This window comes from Pseudophryne corroboree, chromosome 2, assembly GCF_028390025.1.
Source record: "Pseudophryne corroboree isolate aPseCor3 chromosome 2, aPseCor3.hap2, whole genome shotgun sequence".
Classification (NCBI taxonomy): domain Eukaryota; kingdom Metazoa; phylum Chordata; class Amphibia; order Anura; family Myobatrachidae; genus Pseudophryne; species Pseudophryne corroboree.
The window spans coordinates 1,042,858,594-1,042,878,980 of NC_086445.1; the positions used below are offsets into that span (position 1 = coordinate 1,042,858,594).

The window sequence follows — 20,387 nt, forward strand, 5'->3', positions numbered from 1 at the left end:
ATTATTTTTAGTCCTAAAATTTGCACCGAGGTCGCTGTGTGAGTAAGATAAGCGACCCTAGTGGCCGACACAAACACCGGGCCCATCTAGGAGTGGCACTGCAGTGTCACGCAGGATGTCCCTTCCAAAAAACCCTCCCCAAACAGCACATGACGCAAAGAAAAAAAGAGGCGCAATGAGGTAGCTGTGTGAGTAAGATTAGCGACCCTAGTGGCCGACACAAACACCGGGCCCATCTAGGAGTGGCACTGCAGTGTCACGCAGGATGGCCCTTCCAAAAAACCCTCCCCAAACAGCACATGACGCAAAGAAAAAAAGAGGCGCAATGAGGTAGCTGTGTGAGTAAGATTAGCGACCCTAGTGGCCGACACAAACACCGGGCCCATCTAGGAGTGGCACTGCAGTGTCACGCAGAATGTCCCTTCCAAAAAACCCTCCCCAAACAGCACATGACGCAAAGAAAAAAAGAGGCGCAATGAGGTAGCTGTGTGAGTAAGATTAGCGACCCTAGTGGCCGACACAAACACCGGGCCCATCTAGGAGTGGCACTGCAGTGTCACGCAGGATGTCCCTTCCAAAAAACCCTCCCCAAACAGCACATGACGCAAAGAAAAAAAGAGGCGCAATGAGGTAGCTGACTGTGTGAGTAAGATTAGCGACCCTAGTGGCCGACACAAACACCGGGCCCATCTAGGAGTGGCACTGCAGTGTCACGCAGGATGTCCCTTCCAAAAAACCCTCCCCAATCAGCACATGATGCAAAGAAAAAGAAAAGAAAAAAGAGGTGCAAGATGGAATTGTCCTTGGGCCCTCCCACCCACCCTTATGTTGTATAAACAAAACAGGACATGCACACTTTAACCAACCCATCATTTCAGTGACAGGGTCTGCCACACGACTGTGACTGATATGACGGGTTGGTTTGGACCCCCCCCAAAAAAGAAGCCATTAATCTCTCCTTGCACAAACTGGCTCTACAGAGGCAAGATGTCCACCTCATCTTCACCCTCCGATATATCACCGTGTACATCCCCCTCCTCACAGATTATCAATTCGTCCCCACTGGAATCCACCATCTCAGCTCCCTGTGTACTTTGTGGAGGCAATTGCTGCTGGTCAATGTCTCCGCGGAGGAATTGATTATAATTCATTTTAATGAACATCATCTTCTCCACATTTTCTGGATGTAACCTCGTACGCCGATTGCTGACAAGGTGAGCGGCGGCACTAAACACTCTTTCGGAGTACACACTTGTGGGAGGGCAACTTAGGTAGAATAAAGCCAGTTTGTGCAAGGGCCTCCAAATTGCCTCTTTTTCCTGCCAGTATAAGTACGGACTGTGTGACGTGCCTACTTGGATGCGGTCACTCATATAATCCTCCACCATTCTATCAATGTTGAGAGAATCATATGCAGTGACAGTAGACGACATGTCCGTAATCGTTGTCAGGTCCTTCAGTCCGGACCAGATGTCAGCATCAGCAGTCGCTCCAGACTGCCCTGCATCACCGCCAGCGGGTGGGCTCGGAATTCTGAGCCTTTTCCTCGCACCCCCAGTTGCGGGAGAATGTGAAGGAGGAGATGTTGACAGGTCGCGTTCCGCTTGACTTGACAATTTTGTCACCAGCAGGTCTTTCAACCCCAGCAGACCTGTGTCTGCCGGAAAGAGAGATCCAAGGTAGGCTTTAAATCTAGGATCGAGCACGGTGGCCAAAATGTAGTGCTCTGATTTCAACAGATTGACCACCCGTGAATCCTTGTTAAGCGAATTAAGGGCTGCATCCACAAGTCCCACATGCCTAGCGGAATCGCTCCCTTTTAGCTCCTTCTTCAATGCCTCCAGCTTCTTCTGCAAAAGCCTGATGAGGGGAATGACCTGACTCAGGCTGGCAGTGTCTGAACTGACTTCACGTGTGGCAAGTTCAAAGGGCATCAGAACCTTGCACAACGTTGAAATCATTCTCCACTGCACTTGAGACAGGTGCATTCCACCTACTATATCGTGCTCAATTGTATAGGCTTGAATGGCCTTTTGCTGCTCCTCCAACCTCTGAAGCATATAGAGGGTTGAATTCCACCTCGTTACCACTTCTTGCTTCAGATGATGGCAGGGCAGGTTCAGTAGTTTTTGGTGGTGCTCCAGTCTTCTGTACGTGGTGCCTGTACGCCGAAAGTGTCCCGCAATTTTTCTGGCCACCGACAGCATCTCTTGCACGCCCCTGTCGTTTTTTAAAAAATTCTGCACCACCAAATTCAAGGTATGTGCAAAACATGGGACGTGCTGGAATTTGCCCATATTTAATGCACACACAATATTGCTGGCGTTGTCCGATGCCACAAATCCACAGGAGAGTCCAATTGGGGTAAGCCATTCCGCGATGATCTTCCTCAGTTGCCGTAAGAGGTTTTCAGCTGTGTGCGTATTCTGGAAAGCGGTGATACAAAGCGTAGCCTGCCTAGGAAAGAGTTGGCGTTTGCGAGATGCTGCTACTGGTGCCGCCGCTGCTGTTCTTGCGGCGGGAGTCCATACATCTACCCAGTGGGCTGTCACAGTCATATAGTCCTGACCCTGCCCTGCTCCACTTGTCCACATGTCCGTGGTTAAGTGGACATTGGGTACAACTGCATTTTTTAGGACACTGGTGAGTCTTTTTCTGACGTCCGTGTACATTCTCGGTATCGCCTGCCTAGAGAAGTGGAACCTAGATGGTATTTGGTAACGGGGGCACACTGCCTCAATAAATTGTCTAGTTCCCTGTGAACTAACGGCGGATACCGGACGCACGTCTAACACCAACATAGTTGTCAAGGACTCAGTTATCCGCTTTGCAGTAGGATGACTGCTGTGATATTTCATCTTCCTCGCAAAGGACTGTTGAACAGTCAATTGCTTACTGGAAGTAGTACAAGTGGGCTTACGACTTCCCCTCTGGGATGACCATCGACTCCCAGCGGCAACAACAGCAGCGCCAGCAGCAGTAGGCGTTACACGCAAGGATGCATCGGAGGAATCCCAGGCAGGAGAGGACTCGTCAGAATTGCCAGTGACATGGCCTGCAGGACTATTGGCATTCCTGGGGAAGGAGGAAATTGACACTGAGGGAGTTGGTGGGGTGGTTTGCGTGAGCTTGGTTACAAGAGGAAGGGATTTACTGGTCAGTGGACTGCTTCCGCTGTCACCCAAAGTTTTTGAACTCGTCACTGACTTATTATGAATGCGCTGCAGGTGACGTATAAGGGAGGATGTTCCGAGGTGGTTAACGTCCTTACCCCTACTTATTACAGCTTGACAAAGGGAACACACGGCTTGACACCTGTTGTCCGCATTTCTGGTGAAATACCTCCACACCGAAGAGCTGATTTTTTTGGTATTTTCACCTGGCATGTCAACGGCCATATTCCTCCCACGGACAACAGGTGTCTCCCCGGGTGCCTGACTTAAACAAACCACCTCACCATCAGAATCCTCCTGGTCAATTTCCTCCCCAGCGCCAGCAACACCCATATCCTCCTCATCCTGGTGTACTTCAACACTGACATCTTCAATCTGACTATCAGGAACTGGACTGCGGGTGCTCCTTCCAGCACTTGCAGGGGGCGTGCAAATGGTGGAAGGCGCATGCTCTTCACGTCCAGTGTTGGGAAGGTCAGGCATCGCAACCGACACAATTGGACTCTCCTTGTGGATTTGGGATTTCGAAGAATGCACAGTTCTTTGCTGTGCTGCTTTTGCCAGCTTGAGTCTTTTCATTTTTCTAGCGAGAGGCTGAGTGCTTCCATCCTCATGTGAAGCTGAACCACTAGCCATGAACATAGGCCAGGGCCTCAGCCGTTCCTTGCCACTCCGTGTGGTAAATGGCATATTGGCAAGTTTACGCTTCTCCTCCGACAATTTTATTTTAGGTTTTGGAGTCCTTTTTTTACTGATATTTGGTGTTTTGGATTTGACATGCTCTGTACTATGACATTGGGCATCGGCCTTGGCAGACGACGTTGCTGGCATTTCATCGTCTCGGCCATGACTAGTGGCAGCAGCTTCAGCACGAGGTGGAAGTGGATCTTGATCTTTCCCTAATTTTGGAACCTCAACATTTTTGTTCTCCATATTTTAATAGGCACAACTAAAAGGCACCTCAGGTAAACAATGGAGATGGATGGATTGGATACTAGTATACAATTATGGACGGGCTGCCGAGTGCCGACACAGAGGTAGCCACAGCCGTGAACTACCGCACTGTACTGTGTCTGCTGCTAATATATAGACTGGTTGATAAAGAGATAGTATACTCGTAACTAGTATGTATGTATAAAGAAAGAAAAAAAAACCACGGTTAGGTGGTATATACAATTATGGACGGGCTGCCGAGTGCCGACACAGAGGTAGCCACAGCCGTGAACTACCGCACTGTACTGTGTCTGCTGCTAATATATAGACTGGTTGATAAAGAGATAGTATACTCGTAACTAGTATGTATGTATAAAGAAAGAAAAAAAAACCACGGTTAGGTGGTATATACAATTATGGACGGGCTGCCGAGTGCCGACACAGAGGTAGCCACAGCCGTGAACTACCGCACTGTACTGTGTCTGCTGCTAATATAGACTGGTTGATAAAGAGATAGTATACTCGTAACTAGTATGTATGTATAAAGAAAGAAAAAAAACCACGGTTAGGTGGTATATACAATTATGGACGGGCTGCCGAGTGCCGACACAGAGGTAGCCACAGCCGTGAACTACCGCACTGTACTGTGTCTGCTGCTAATATATAGACTGGTTGATAAAGAGATAGTATACTCGTAACTAGTATGTATGTATAAAGAAAGAAAAAAAAACCACGGTTAGGTGGTATATACAATTATGGACGGGCTGCCGAGTGCCGACACAGAGGTAGCCACAGCCGTGAACTACCGCACTGTACTGTGTCTGCTGCTAATATATAGACTGGTTGATAAAGAGATAGTATACTCGTAACTAGTATGTATGTATAAAGAAAGAAAAAAAAACCACGGTTAGGTGGTATATACAATTATGGACGGGCTGCCGAGTGCCGACACAGAGGTAGCCACAGCCGTGAACTACCGCACTGTACTGTGTCTGCTGCTAATATATAGACTGGTTGATAAAGAGATAGTATACTCGTAACTAGTATGTATGTATAAAGAAAGAAAAAAAAACCACGGTTAGGTGGTATATACAATTATGGACGGGCTGCCGAGTGCCGACACAGAGGTAGCCACAGCCGTGAACTACCGCACTGTACTGTGTCTGCTGCTAATATAGACTGGTTGATAAAGAGATAGTATACTCGTAACTAGTATGTATGTATAAAGAAAGAAAAAAAAACCACGGTTAGGTGGTATATACAATTATGGACGGGCTGCCGAGTGCCGACACAGAGGTAGCCACAGCCGTGAACTACCGCACTGTACTGTGTCTGCTGCTAATATATAGACTGGTTGATAAAGAGATAGTATACTCGTAACTAGTATGTATGTATAAAGAAAGAAAAAAAAACCACGGTTAGGTGGTATATACAATTATGGACGGGCTGCCGAGTGCCGACACAGAGGTAGCCACAGCCGTGAACTACCGCACTGTACTGTGTCTGCTGCTAATATATAGACTGGTTGATAAAGAGATAGTATACTCGTAACTAGTATGTATGTATAAAGAAAGAAAAAAAAACCACGGTTAGGTGGTATATACAATTATGGACGGGCTGCCGAGTGCCGACACAGAGGTAGCCACAGCCGTGAACTACCGCACTGTACTGTGTCTGCTGCTAATATATAGACTGGTTGATAAAGAGATAGTATACTCGTAACTAGTATGTATGTATAAAGAAAGAAAAAAAAACCACGGTTAGGTGGTATATACAATTATGGACGGGCTGCCGAGTGCCGACACAGAGGTAGCCACAGCCGTGAACTACCGCACTGTACTGTGTCTGCTGCTAATATATAGACTGGTTGATAAAGAGATAGTATACTCGTAACGAGTATGTATGTATAAAGAAAGAAAAAAAAACCACGGTTAGGTGGTATATACAATTATGGACGGGCTGCCGAGTGCCGACACAGAGGTAGCCACAGCCGTGAACTACCGCACTGTACTGTGTCTGCTGCTAATATAGACTGGTTGATAAAGAGATAGTATACTACTAATATTATATATACTGGTGGTCAGGTCACTGGTCACTAGTCACACTGGCAGTGGCACTCCTGCAGCAAAAGTGTGCACTGTTTAATTTTAATATAATATTATGTACTCCTGGCTCCTGCTATAACCTATAACTGGCACTGCAGTAGTGCTCCCCAGTCTCCCCCACAATTATAAGCTGTGTGAGCTGAGCAGTCAGACAGATATATAATATATATAGATGATGCAGCACACTGGCCTGAGCCTGAGCAGTGCACACAGATATGGTATGTGACTGACTGAGTCACTGTGTGTATCGCTTTTTTCAGGCAGAGAACGGATATATTAAATAAACTGCACTGTGTGTCTGGTGGTCACTCACTATATAATATATTATGTACTCCTGGCTCCTGCTATAACCTATAACTGGCACTGCAGTAGTGCTCCCCAGTCTCCCCCACAATTATAAGCTGTGTGAGCTGAGCAGTCAGACAGATATATATAATATTATATATAGATAATAGATGATGCAGCACACTGGCCTGAGCCTGAGCAGTGCACACAGATATGGTATGTATGTGACTGAGTCACTGTGTGCTGTGTATCGCTTTTTTCAGGCAGAGAACGGATTATAAATAAAACTGGTGGTCACTGGTCACTATCAGCAAAACTCTGCACTGTACTGAGTACTCCTAATGCTCCCCAAAATTAGTAAATCAAGTGTCTCTCTAATCTATTCTAAACGGAGAGGACGCCAGCCACGTCCTCTCCCTATCAATCTCAATGCACGTGTGAAAATGGCGGCGACGCGCGGCTCCTTATATAGAATCCGAGTCTCGCGATAGAATCCGAGCCTCGCGAGAATCCGACAGCGTCATGATGACGTTCGGGCGCGCTCGGGTTAACCGAGCAAGGCGGGAAGATCCGAGTCGCTCGGACCCGTGAAAAAAAACATGAAGTTCTGGCGGGTTCGGATTCAGAGAAACCGAACCCGCTCATCTCTATCAAATATATCAAGGGTTTTAACAGGAGGGAAACATTCTCCATATGAAGAGAAGCAATAGGACACGAGGACATGCACGGAGACTGGAGGGGGGGGGGGGGGGTTCAAGAGAAATATCAGGAAAATTACTTCACAGAAAGGGTAGTGGACAAGTGGAATAGCCGCCCATCAGAGGTGGTAGAGGCTAAGACAGTAGAGCAATTTAAATATGCATGGGATAGACATAAGGATCTCCTTACAAAGAAATAAGGATCAAATAAGTTTTGAGATAAAAATATGGTTAAAAAAAAAAAAGGGGCAGACTAGATGGGCCAAGTGGTTCTTATCTGCTGTCAAATTCTATGTTTCTATGTTTCACTCCTCCTTACATCTACAGCCTCATTTTCTCACCTCTCACTACATTTCCAGCCTCACTTCCTCGCCCCTGCGCCCTACATCTTGAGCTACATCCTCACCACTACTCCTTACATCTCCAGCCCAATTTCCTCTCTGCTCCTCCTCACATCTTGAGACCCATTTCCTCAATGCTCCTTCAAACGTCTCCAGCCTCATACCCTTCCCGTTCCTCCCTACACCTCCAGCCTCATAACCTTACCGTTCCTCCCTATACCTCCAGCCTCATAATCTTACCGTTCCTCCCTACAATTCCAGCCTCCTTTTCTCACCACTCCTCCATAGATTTACAGCCTCATTTCCTCACCACTCCTCCCTAAATCTCCAGCTTCATTTAATCACTGCTCCTCACATCTCCACCCTCATCTCCTCACATCTCCACACTGCTCCTCACATCTCCACCCTCATCTCCACACTGATCCTCACATCTCCAGCCTCATCTCCACACTGCTCCTCACATCTCCACACTGCTCCTCACATCTCCACCCTCATCTCCACACTGCTCCTCACATCTCCAGCCTCATCTCCACACTGCTCCTCACATCTCCACACTGCTCCTCACATCTCCACCCTCATCTCCACACTGCTCCTCACATCTCCACCCTCATCTCCACACTGCTCCTCACATCTCCACCCTCATCTCCACACTGCTCCTCACATCTCCAGCCTCATCTCCACACTGCTCCTCACATCTCCACACTGCTCCTCACATCTCCACACTGCTCCTCACATCTCCACCCTCATCTCCACACTGCTCCTCACATCTCCACACTGCTCCTCCCATCTCCAGCCTCATCTCCACACTGCTCCTCACACCTCCACCCTCATCTCCACACTGCTCCTCACATCTCCACACTGCTCCTCACATCTCCACCCTCATCTCCACACTGTTCCTCACATCTCCACCCTCATCTCCACACTGCTCCACACTGCTCCTCACATTCCACCCTCATCTCCTCACATTTCCACACTGCTCCTCACATCTCCACCCTCATCTCCACACTGCTCCTCACATCTCCACCCTCATCTCCACACTGCTCCTCACATCTCCACCCTCATCTCCACACTGCTCCTCACATCTCCACCCTCATCTCCACACTGCTCCTCACATTCCACCCTCATCTCCTCACATTTCCACACTGCTCCTCACATCTCCACCCTCATCTCCACACTGCTCCTCACATCTCCAGCCTCATTTTCTCCTCCCCACATCTATAGCCTCATCTCATCCCTACATCTCCAGCGGTTTTTCATCACTGCTCCTCCCTACATCTCCAGCCTCACTTCTTCACTGCTGTTCCCTATATCTTGAGCCATATTTCCTCACCGATGAAACCTCATTGTTACATCTACATTATGTCAGTTGTTATCCGCTGATAACAGGCTATGTGCCCGGGCAATAGGACCTAATTCAGATATAGACACAATCTAGATTGTCGTCGGTCTGCGCATACATCTAAGTCGCGCTGCGCATTTACAGTGTTGGATACAGCTACGGCGGTCGCTGAGGATTTATGTGCAAAGTGACTGACAGTCAGGGAGCGTTTTGCGGGAGGTAACGGGAGTGGCACCAAAAACGCAGGCGCGTCTCGTCCATTTCCTGGGCGTGTCTCAAGCTGTGACTGCGATCCCGTGTATGGCAGTGACAGCTCCGACATCTTACATCCTGCGGCCATGCAAAGTGACTATAGGGCTTACTCAGAACTTCAATAATCGTCTGATCTGTGACGGATAGCGCGTCTTTGTACACAGCCGCTGGGATTTGCACAGCCGCCAGCGGGCGTCTCTGTACAAATCCAGACAGCTGCGACATTTGCACATATTTTCGCACAGCCGCTCTGGACAAATTCTCAGCTGCAGCGGCATTTGCGCCACTGTATGAATCAGGACCACAGTCAGGGAGGCGATTAACGGCAAATCAGCGTCTGCATTGTGGGTAACCGTTGTGCACCAGATTCTGGGGCTGTAAGACGCAGCAATAAAGCTCCGGTGACTCGCTCTGACGCTGCTCACAGTACCAGTCTTATATAGAGTACAGCAAAGCTCCATGGTGTGATAAAATCCGGAAGCATAAACCTGAACATAAACAATCACTTAGGGCCTAGTTCAGACCTGATTGCAGCAGCAAATCTGTTAGCAAATAGGTAAAACCATGTGCACTGCAGGTGGGGCAGATATAACATTTGCAGAGAGGGTAAGATTTGGGTGGGGTGTGTTCAAACTGAAATCTAAATCACAGTGTAGAAATAAAGCAGCCAGTATTTACCCTGCACAGAAACAAAATACCCACCCAAATCCAACTCTCCCTGCACGTTACATCTGCCCCACCTGCCCCACATGGTTTTGTCCATTAGCTAAAAAATTTGCTACTGCGATCAGATCTGAATTAGGCCCTTAGTTCCAGCTGTCGCCAGTTAGTCGGTGAAGAACAATTACAGAAATGGCAATGAGCATGTCAGCTTTGCCCCGTCCCCCCCTGGGTGTGCCTGCTCGAGAATGATTTAGAAAATGCTGTGGCGGGAAATGAGTGTTACACAAGCGGGAATGCGGGAAGCTGCCAACAGAACTGCATGTTGGGAGAAGGGGCGGCTCCGCCAAGCCAAGCACTGGAAGGAAGGCCGAGGAATCTCATGGACTGGCTGGTGCAAAATGCTTTGCCAAATGAACGTGAGGAAGCTTAAAACTGTTGGCTTTCGCCTACCGTACCAAGATCAGTCTTAAGATCTGTTGGCAGACTTAACTTTCTTGATCCTTTAACTGAAACAACAGAAAAAGGAGAATGTCATTATTTAATGCCAAATAAGATTTTGGTAGAACAAAAATTTTAAAAAAAATGACAATATGTGAGAAAAATGAGGCTGTAGGACACACAGAGGGGCAACCAGACCACCAGGAACTGAGACGGCTGGCTTTCAGTGAGTGGGGGGCTCAAGAATAGCCCCCGTCTGGGTAACTTTCTATCAGTTAGAGCCAGGCGGAGATACAACAATTTAGATACAAATGAATAGAACATTTACTGCACAGCTATGAGCCCCGTCTACTGGTTGCACCTCTGTACTGATCTTCCGCTAGGCATGGCTGGAAGCTGAATGTACATAGCGTAGACACATGTCTGATGGAAGCTCTAACAGTAAGACTGTGCTGAAGACGTTCTCCTGATACTCCCTTTTACTGTACGGAGCTAGGCTGCACAAAACAATGGGCGAGTCCCTCTGGCACCAAAGCAGAGACTCCGCCCACAGCGTTATAACGTCATCCACGTTTACTACAGTGTTTCTACACCGTGTTATCAGTAGCATAGAAGCTACGGCTCTCCCTCTGGCCAATCTGGAGAAGAAGCTTCAGCGTTTCTTAAAGAGTTCCTGCAAGATTGAAGATCATTCTGAGTCTCTCCGGGGAACGTTGCAGATGCTACAATGTAAGATGACGGCTAATGAACAATGGAGGAGCCTTACCTAAAGAACATTTATATGACATTACCGGGATTATGGAGTCAGATTGATGTAAGGTATTGCTGGAAAACATTTCCTGCAGAGGAGGTACGCCGGGAGGCCTCACATACGGTTACTTTGTAGGTCACAGAGATCTTTCACCTACAGACATATAAGGTGAGTATACTGTACCTTTTACACCATTTCCCTTTATTTCTAAATTATCACCGTGGAGACAATCTTTCTGAATAGGGTCACGTCCACTTTTCCTGTTTCCCGCTCATTGGGCCTGCTCCACTTTGAACGCCCATACGCAACAATTACTGTCCAATCCCCATCAGTGATTGGGTAAAAAAACGGACTAGTAACCTAGAACGCCAGACCAGACTGGCTCCCCGCAGCAACCTCTGTCACTGTGGAGCTTGTAGTGCTTGCCCCAGTCCCGGGGTTGTACTGTTCAGGGGTGTGCGTGTGACAGCTGTCACCAGGGGGGAAGAGATTACAGCCTTCCCGTATGGTCCAGGGATGGGGTAAAACACGGAACAGTCCAGACCATACTGGAAAGCTGTAATCTCCTTATCTATCCCCCAGTGACTGCTGCCTCACACACACACACACACACACACACACACACTTGATCCGGTGCAGCTGAGAGATGTGACATTTACAATGGCAGGAGAGGTGTGAGCAGAAGTCCTGTAGTCGGGCATAACATTGCACTGACTTGAAAAACTCCAAGAACTCCTTGCCGGAACTACACTATTGACATCACGCAGAACTGAATTGAGCCCATAGCAGAATGAGCAGCCAGTTAGAACACTAGCAGGGTAAAATAAATAAATATAAGGAACACAGAGACATATGCAAAGTAATCAGGAGCACAGCAACAGTGCAAAGTAATCAGGAGCACAGCAACAGGTGCAAAGTAATCAGGAGCACAGCAACAGGTGCAAAGTAATCAGGAGCACAGCAACAGTGCAAAGTAATCAGGAGCACAGCAACAGTGCAAAGTAATCAGGAGCACAGCAACAGGTGCAAAGTAATCAGGAGCACAGCAACAGTGCAAAGTAATCAGGAGCACAGCAACAGGTGCAAAGTAATCAGGAGCACAGCAACAGGTGCAAAGTAATCAGGAGCACAGCAACAGTGCAAAGTAATCAGGAGCACAGCAACAGGTGCAAAGTAATCAGAAGCACAGCAACAGGTGCAAAGTAATCAGGAGCACAGCAACAGGTGCAAAGTAATCAGGAGCACAGCAACAGTGCAAAGTAATCAGGAGCACAGCAACTGGTGCAAAGTAATCAGGAGCACAGCAACAGGTGCAAAGTAATCAGGAGCACAGCAACAGGTGCAAAGTAATCAGGAGCAAAGCAACAGGTCAGTAGCGGCTCTTGCCACGGCCAAGCAGGACTTTTGCACGGGGCGCCGCTGTCCCAAGACGGGGATGGCGGCGGCGATGGTTAGGAAAAGGTCCTCTCCGCGAAGGGAAACTAGACACGCAGCGAGGTAGCGTCTAGTTTCCCTTCACAGAGAGGACCTTTCCCTGCTACTGGAGCCTGCCGTGCTGTGCACCTGACATCATTGCGCACCGCACGGCAGTTTAGGACAGTCATAGACGCTAGGGGTCATAATTGACCTCTAGTGTCTATGCGGTCCTATGGATCCAAGGAGCGGCGCCGGCGGCAGAAGACGGATGGCAGCAGTGGGCGGGAAACAGGAACGGGGCTGGTGAGTAGTCTTGATTTATTTATTTTTTTACTGGGGGCACAGCTACTGGTGGGCAGAGTAATGGGGGGCAAAACTAATGGGGGCACAACAACTACTGGGGCAAAACTAATGAGGGTGCAGTACTGGGGGCACAGCTGCAGGGAGCACAACAACTAATGGGGGCACAGTACTGGGCGTACAGCTGCAAGGGGCACAACTACTGAGGTTTCAGTACTGGGGGCACGACAGCTACTGGGGCGCAACAGCTACTCGGGGCAACACTACAGGGAGCAAAATTGACCAGGCAGTAAGCGGTAGGGGAGGGGCAGTGCATTTCTAAAGGAAGTGAGCTCACGGCTGGGTAGCGGAAAGTAAACTGTAGGGGAGGGGCAGTACATTTCTACAGGAAGAGAGCTCACGGCTGGGTAGCGGGCAGTAAGCTGTAGGGGAGGAGCAGTATATTTCTACAGGAAGAGAGCTCACGGCTGGGTAGCGGGCAGTAAGCTGTAGGGGAGGAGCAGTATATTTCTACAGGAAGAGCTCACGGCTGGGTAGCGGGCAGTAAACTGTAGGGGAGGGGCAGTACATTTCTACAGGAAGAGAGCTCACGGCTGGGTAGCAGGCAGTAAGCTGTAGGGGAGGGTCAGTACACTTCTAAAGGAAGTGAGGTCACGGCTGGGTAGCGGGCAGTAAACTGTAGGGGAGGGGCAGTACATTTCTACAGGAAGAGAGCTCACGGCTGGGTAGCGGGCAGTAAGCTGTAGGGGAGGGGCAGTATATTTTTACAGGAAGAGAGCTCACGGCTGGGTAGCGGGCAGTAAACTGTAGGGGAGGGGCAGTACATTTCTACAGGAAGAGAGCTTACGGCTAGGTAGCGGGCAGTAAGCTGTAGGGGAGGAACAGTACACTTCTAAAGGAAGTGAGCTCACGGCTGGGTAGCAGGCAGTAAGCTGTAGGGGAGGGGCAGTACATTTCTACAGGAAGTGAGGTCACGGCTGGGTAGCGGGCAGTAAGCTGTAGGGGAGGGGCAGTACACTTCTAAAGGAAATGAGCTCACGACTGGTTAGCGGGCATTTAGCTGTAGTGGAGGGGCAGTACATTTCTACAGGAAGTGAGGTCACGGCTGGGTAGCGGGCAGTAAGCTGTAGGGGAGGGGCAGTACATTTCTACAGGAAGTGAGGTCACGGTTGGGTAGCGGTCAGCAAGCTGTAGGGGAGGAGCAGTACATTTCTACAGGAAGAGAGCTCACGGCTGGGTAGCGGGCAGTAAGCTGTAGGGGAGGGGCAGTATATTTCTACAGGAAGAGAGCTCACGGCTGGGTAGCGGGCAGTAAACTGTAGGGGAGGGGCAGTACATTTGTACAGGAAGTGAGGTCACGGCTGGGTAGCGGGCAGTAAGCTGTAGGGGAGGAGCAGTAGATTTCTACAGGAAGTGAGGTCACCGCTGGGTAGCAGGCATTTAGCTGTAGGGGAGGGGCAGTACATTTCTACAGGAAGAGCTCACGGCTGGGTAGCGGGCAGTAAACTGTAGGGGAGGGGCAGTACATTTCTACAGGAAGAGAGCTCACGGCTGGGTAGCGGGCAGTAAACTGTAGGGGAGGGGCAGTACATTTCTACAGGAAGAGAGCTCACGGCTGGGTAGCAGGCAGTAAGCTGTAGGGGAGGGTCAGTACACTTCTAAAGGAAGTGAGGTCACGGCTGGGTAGCGGGCAGTAAACTGTAGGGGAGGGGCAGTACATTTCTACAGGAAGAGAGCTCACAGCTGGGTAGCGGGCAGTAAGCTGTAGGGGAGGGGCAGTATATTTTTACAGGAAGAGAGCTCACGGCTGGGTAGCGGGCAGTAAACTGTAGGGGAGGGGCAGTAAATTTCTACAGGAAGAGAGCTTACGGCTAGGTAGCGGGCAGTAAGCTGTAGGGGAGGGACAGTACACTTCTAAAGGAAGTGAGCTCACGGCTGGGTAGCGGGCAGTAAGCTGTAGGGGAGGGGCAGTACATTTCTACAGGAAGTGAGGTCACGGCTGGGTAGCGGGCAGTAAGCTGTAGGGGAGGGGCAGTACACTTCTAAAGGAAATGAGCTCACGACTGGGTAGCGGGCATTTAGCTGTAGTGGAGGGGCAGTACATTTCTACAGGAAGTGAGGTCACGGCTGGGTAGCGGGCAGTAAGCTGTAGGGGAGGGGCAGTACATTTCTACAGGAAGTGAGGTCACGGCTGGGTAGCGGTCAGCAAGCTGTAGGGGAGGAGCAGTACATTTCTACAGGAAGAGAGCTCACGGCTGGGTAGCGGGCAGTAAGCTGTAGGGGAGGGGCAGTATATTTCTACAGGAAGAGAGCTCACGGCTGGGTAGCGGGCAGTAAACTGTAGGGGAGGGGCAGTACATTTGTACAGGAAGTGAGGTCACGGCTGGGTAGCGGGCAGTAAGCTGTAGGGGAGGAGCAGTAGATTTCTACAGGAAGTGAGGTCACCGCTGGGTAGCAGGCATTTAGCTGTAGGGGAGGGGCAGTACATTTCTACAGGAAGTGAGGTCACGGCTGGGTAGTGGGCAGTAAGCTGTAGGGGAGGAGCAGTACACTTCTAAAGGAAGTGAGCTCACGGCTGGGTAGCGGGCAGTAAGCTGTAGGGGAGGGGCAGTACATTTCTACAGGAAGTGAGGTCACGGCTGGGTAGCGGGCAGTAAGCTGTAGGGGAGGGGCAGTACACTTCTAAAGGAAGTGAGCTCACGGCTGGGTAGCGGGCATTTAGCTGTAGTGGAGGGGCAGTACATTTCTACAGGAAGTGAGGTCACGGCTGGGTAGCGGGCAGTAAGCTGTAGGGGAGGGGCAGTACATTTCTACAGGAAGTGAGGTCACGGCTGGGTAGCGGGCAGTAAGCTGTAGGGGAGGGGCAGTACATTTCTACAGGAAGAGAGCTCACGGCTGGGTAGCAGGCAGTAAACTGTAGGGGAGGGGCAGTACATTTCTACAGGAAGTGAGGTCACGGCTGGGTAGCGGGCATTTAGCTGTAGTGGAGGGGCAGTACATTTCTACAGGAAGTGAGGTCACGGCTGGGTAGCAGGCATTTAGCTGCAGTGGAGGGGCAGTACATTTCTACAGGAAGTGAGGTCACGGCTGTGTACCGGGCATTTAGCTGTAGTGGAGGGGCAGTACATTTCTACAGAAAGTGAGGTCACGGCTGGGTACCGGGCATTTAGCTGTAGTGGAGGGGCAGTACATGTTTAAAGCATTAATAATAAATCCGTGTTTAAATCCTGTAACAAACTAGGATGACAATCATGGGTCACACGTGTAATGTCAGAAGATCCCACCGTCACTGTCTCAGATATGATAAATACATCTTCAGTCTAATTATCTAACTTTCCAGTCTCCCCACATTTCATTGCACCAGCCCCGTTCCCATTACTTTTACCAACTCGTTTGATTCAGATGCCTTTCAGATAACGTCACATCTTATCCCACGCACTGTATGACCGCACCAATAAATTCGCTTTACAATGATTTTTTTTATTAATATTCTACACAGTCTTTCTATGACCTTCTGCAGTCAATTATCATGGCACTTTTCTGGGAATCCAATATCAGAGATGCATTTTGGAAGGTAAGTCAATGATATAAAAATATTTTAATTGCGTTAATAAAGTCTTGTCATAGTGCCGTTAATAGTAACTGAACACTGAGTGCTTCTAATTACTGGGGGCAGGCACGGCTTCCATTAGCGGCTTATTAGCTGCCTACATGAGGCCAGACTAGCAGAATGCTCAGCACTTGGCACCCAGCATCTGGTGTCAAATGGCAACAGTTCAGGATAATAATATTAATTTTGACAGAAGGCTGCTAATTCCATTAATGTGACATTGAAAGGCCAGAGCTTTCCTCTGGGAGTATAGTAGGAGGAGTATAAGGAGAGAGGAAGCGGAGCCATTATTGTGACATTGTAAGGCTGGGCCTTACTTCTGGTAGTATGGTAGGAAGAGTACAAGGAGAGAGGAAATAGCCATTAATGTGACATTGTAAGGATGGACCTTACTTCTGGCAGTATGGTAGGAAGAGTACAAGGAGAGAGGAAATAGCCATTAATGTGACATTGTAAGGATGGACCTTACTTCTGGTAGTATGGTAGGAAGAGCACAAGGAGAGAGGAAACTGAGCCATTAATGTGACATTGCAAGGCCGGGCCTTACTTCTGGTAGTATGGTAGGAAGAGCACAAGGAGAGAGGAAACTGAGCCATTAATGTGACATTGCAAGGCCGGGCCTTACTTCTGGTAGTATGGTAGGAAGAGCACAAGGAGAGAGGAAACAGAGCCATTAATGTGACATTGCAAGGTCAGGCCTTACTTCTGGTAGTATGGTAGGAAGAGCACAAGGAGAGAGGAAACAGAGCCATTAATGTGACATTGCAAGGTCAGGCCTTACTTCTGGTAGTATGGTAGGAAGAGCACAAGGAGAGAGGAAACAGAGCCATTAATGTGACATTGCAAGGCCGGGCCTTACTTCTGGTAGTATGGTAGGAAGAGTACAAGGAGAGAGGAAACTGAGCCATTAATGTGACATTGCAAGGTCAGGCCTTACTTCTGGTAGTATGGTAGGAAGAGTACAAGGAGAGAGAAAATAGAACCATTAATGTGACATTGCAAGGCCGGGCCTTACTTCTGGTAGTATGGTAGGAAGAGTACAAGGAGAGAGGAAACAGATACATTAATGTGACATTGCAAGGCCGGACCTTACTTCTGGGAGTATGGTACGAAGAGTACAAGGAAAGAGGAAACAGATACATTAATGTGACATTGCAAGGCCGGACCTTACTTCTGGTAGTATGGTAGGAAGAGTACAAGGAGAGAGGAAATAGAACCATTAATGTGACATTGCAAGGCCGGGCCTTACTTCTGGCAGTATGGTAGGAAGAGTACAAGGAAAGAGGAAACAGATACATTAATGTGACATTGCAAGGCCGGACCTTACTTCTGGGAGTATGGTAGGAAGAGTACAAGGAAAGAGGAAACAGATACATTAATGTGACATTGCAAGGCCGGGCCTTACTTCTGGCAGTATGCTACGAAGAGTACAAGGAAAGAGGAAACAGATACATTAATGTGACATTGCAAGGCCGGACCTTACTTCTGGGAGTATGGTAGGAAGAGTATAAGGAGAGAGGAAATAGAACCATTAATGTGACATTGCAAGGCCGGGCCTTACTTCTGGCAGTATGGTAGGAAGAGTACAAGGAAAGAGGAAACAGATACATTAATGTGACATTGCAAGGCCGGACCTTACTTCTGGGAGTATGGTAGGAAGAGTACAAGGAAAGAGGAAACAGATACATTAATGTGACATTGCAAGGCCGGGCCTTACTTCTGGCAGTATGGTAGGAAGAGTACAAGGAGAGAGGAAACAGATACATTAATGTGACATTGCAAGGTCAGGCCTTACTTCTGGGAGTATGGTAGGAAGAGTACAAGGAGAGAAGAAACAGAGCCATTAATGTGACATTGCAAGGCCGGGCCTTACTTCTGGAAGTATGGTAGGAAGAGTACAAGGAAAGAGGAAACAGATACATTAATGTGACATTGCAAGGCCGGACCTTACTTCTGGGAGTATGGTAGGAAGAGTACAAGGAGAGAGGAAATGTAGCCATTTATGTGACATTGCAAGGCCGGGCCTTACTTCTGGTAGTATGGTAGGAAGAGTACAAGGAGAGAGGAAATAGCCATTAATGTGACATTGCAAGGCCGGACCTTACTTCTGGGAGTATGGTAGGAAGAGCACAAGGAGAGAGGAAACAGAGCCATTAATGTGACATTGCAAGGCTGGGCCTTACTTCTGGTAGTATGGTAGGAAGAGTACAAGGAGAGAGGAAATGTAGCCATTTATGTGACATTGCAAGGCCGGGCCTTACTTCTGGTAGTATGGTAGGAAGAGTACAAGGAGAGAGGAAATAGCCATTAATTTGACATTGCAAGGCCGGACCTTACTTCTGGGAGTATGATAGGAAGAGCACAAGGAGAGAGGAAACGGAGCCATTAATGTGACATTGCAAGGCCGGGCCTTACTTCTGGTAGTATGGTAGGAAGAGTACAAGGAGAGAGGAAACAGAGCCATTAATGTGACATTGCAAGGCCGGACCTTACTTCTGGGAGTATGGTAGGAAGAGTACAAGGAGAGAGGAAACAGAGCCATTAATGTGACATTGCAAGCCCGGAGCCTACTTCTGGGAGTATGGTAGGAAGAGCACAAGGAGAGCGGAAACGGAGCCATTAATATTACTTATGTGGCTATTTCTTTGGTCTAAGTAACATTCAGATGATTAGACCAGAGGTTCTCAAATTCAGACCTCAAGGCACCCAGCGTCCAGGGTTTAAGTTTATCCATGCTTTATCTCAGTCAATTTGATTAAACCATCTGTGCAGAGCCATGGATATACCTAAAACCTGTACTGTCGGGTGACTCTAGGACCACGTGTGAGAACCTCTGGATTAGACAGACTGTAGTGTACACCAATAGGATACTCTGCAGTTCCTCAGGGTGAGACCCCTGCAGTCTTTTTAGCATGAAATGCAGAAGATTGATCAGTTACCTCAGACACTAAGGTGCCTCATTGATGAGTTTACCTCATAGTGAAATGTTCAGCTGCCTTTATACAATGAGGATCCTCCTGAGAAGCTGTCATAGTTCCCCTCTTCTAGCACTGTCATGGTGAGAATACTGAGGTGTCCCTACACATCGTTGCTGTGGGAGGCTGCATACCATGACGTTGCACGGCGCAGCCACCCACAGCCACGGCTCTCCCCTTTGTTCTGCTAAAGTCGCTGCCTCACCCTAAGGTAGTAACAGTCAGCGGGGGCACAAGCTCCCGCTACCCTCGCTTCTACCCTTGTGCCGGCTTCCTCCAGTAACGGGCAGCGCTACCTCTATGCATTCCCGCTTTTTATTTAATGCCGCTAGCGGGTACGCAAAATAGCCAGCAATGCGTACACGTCGTGGGCAAAGCCGGAAAGGGACATATCTGTATATCTGTCATGCTAGCTGGATATACACAGATCTGTAGCTGAGGCATTTCCGGCAGCCATGTGTAAAGGGACTGATTAGAATTTGGACGCAAACCTGATGACTTGAGGTCTGCGCACGTGAAAAATGAGTCCTGCGTGATTGCTCACAGTTCCCGCTCACAGCACGACTGACATGTCGCAGAATTTGCGTGGCAGCGACCAGGTCCGGCGGCCAGTCTGATTTAGCTTCGGCTTACGGAGACGAGCCGAGGGCAGCGACGTCTATCTCCTACAGGCGCCTCCTGCTGTATTTGCACTTTAGTTGTACGGTATTGCGCTGCCGCTTCCCTGCGCTTCTGTGCATTACCTGAGAGCCACTAAACCTCTAGGACCAGCGGTCAGCAGCCACTTCTACGCACTGTAACGAGAAGGGAGAGAGGGGGGTTGCGTGTCCTCAATTGAGGTCAAGAGTGACCTCAATTAACCTTGCGGTTAGCCGCAGACCGCAAAGTTTCCACCACTGGCAATACTGGAGGATCGCGAACCTCCACTATAGCTGGTGCACTCCGTCTGATTGACAGGCCAGGAGCACACAGCCAATCAGGAGAGCGCTATGATGTGGCGCTCCCTAATTGGCTGCCGGGTCCTCTAGTGACAGCAGTCACTGGGGGTCCCGGCATTCGGGGAAAGAAGGTCCATGTGTAAACATGGATCCCCTTTAGTGGCGTGGAC

At 48.9% G+C, this 20,387-nt stretch overlaps 1 protein-coding gene across 9 annotated transcripts in view; it reads right to left on the minus strand.

Annotated features, from left to right (window-relative positions):
* Positions 1-20,387, minus strand: part of STXBP5L (syntaxin binding protein 5L) — a 619,515-nt gene that overhangs the window by 86,403 nt on the left and 512,725 nt on the right. For 5 of the 9 annotated variants that reach the window (XM_063956843.1, XM_063956842.1, XM_063956846.1 and 2 more), the window contains one exon: positions 10,245-10,295. The exons of the other annotated variants lie outside the window; for them this stretch is intronic. In XM_063956843.1, the coding sequence (XP_063812913.1) occupies positions 10,245-10,295 (51 nt within the window). The remainder of the gene's footprint in view (positions 1-10,244; positions 10,296-20,387) is intronic. 9 annotated transcript variants of the gene reach the window in all.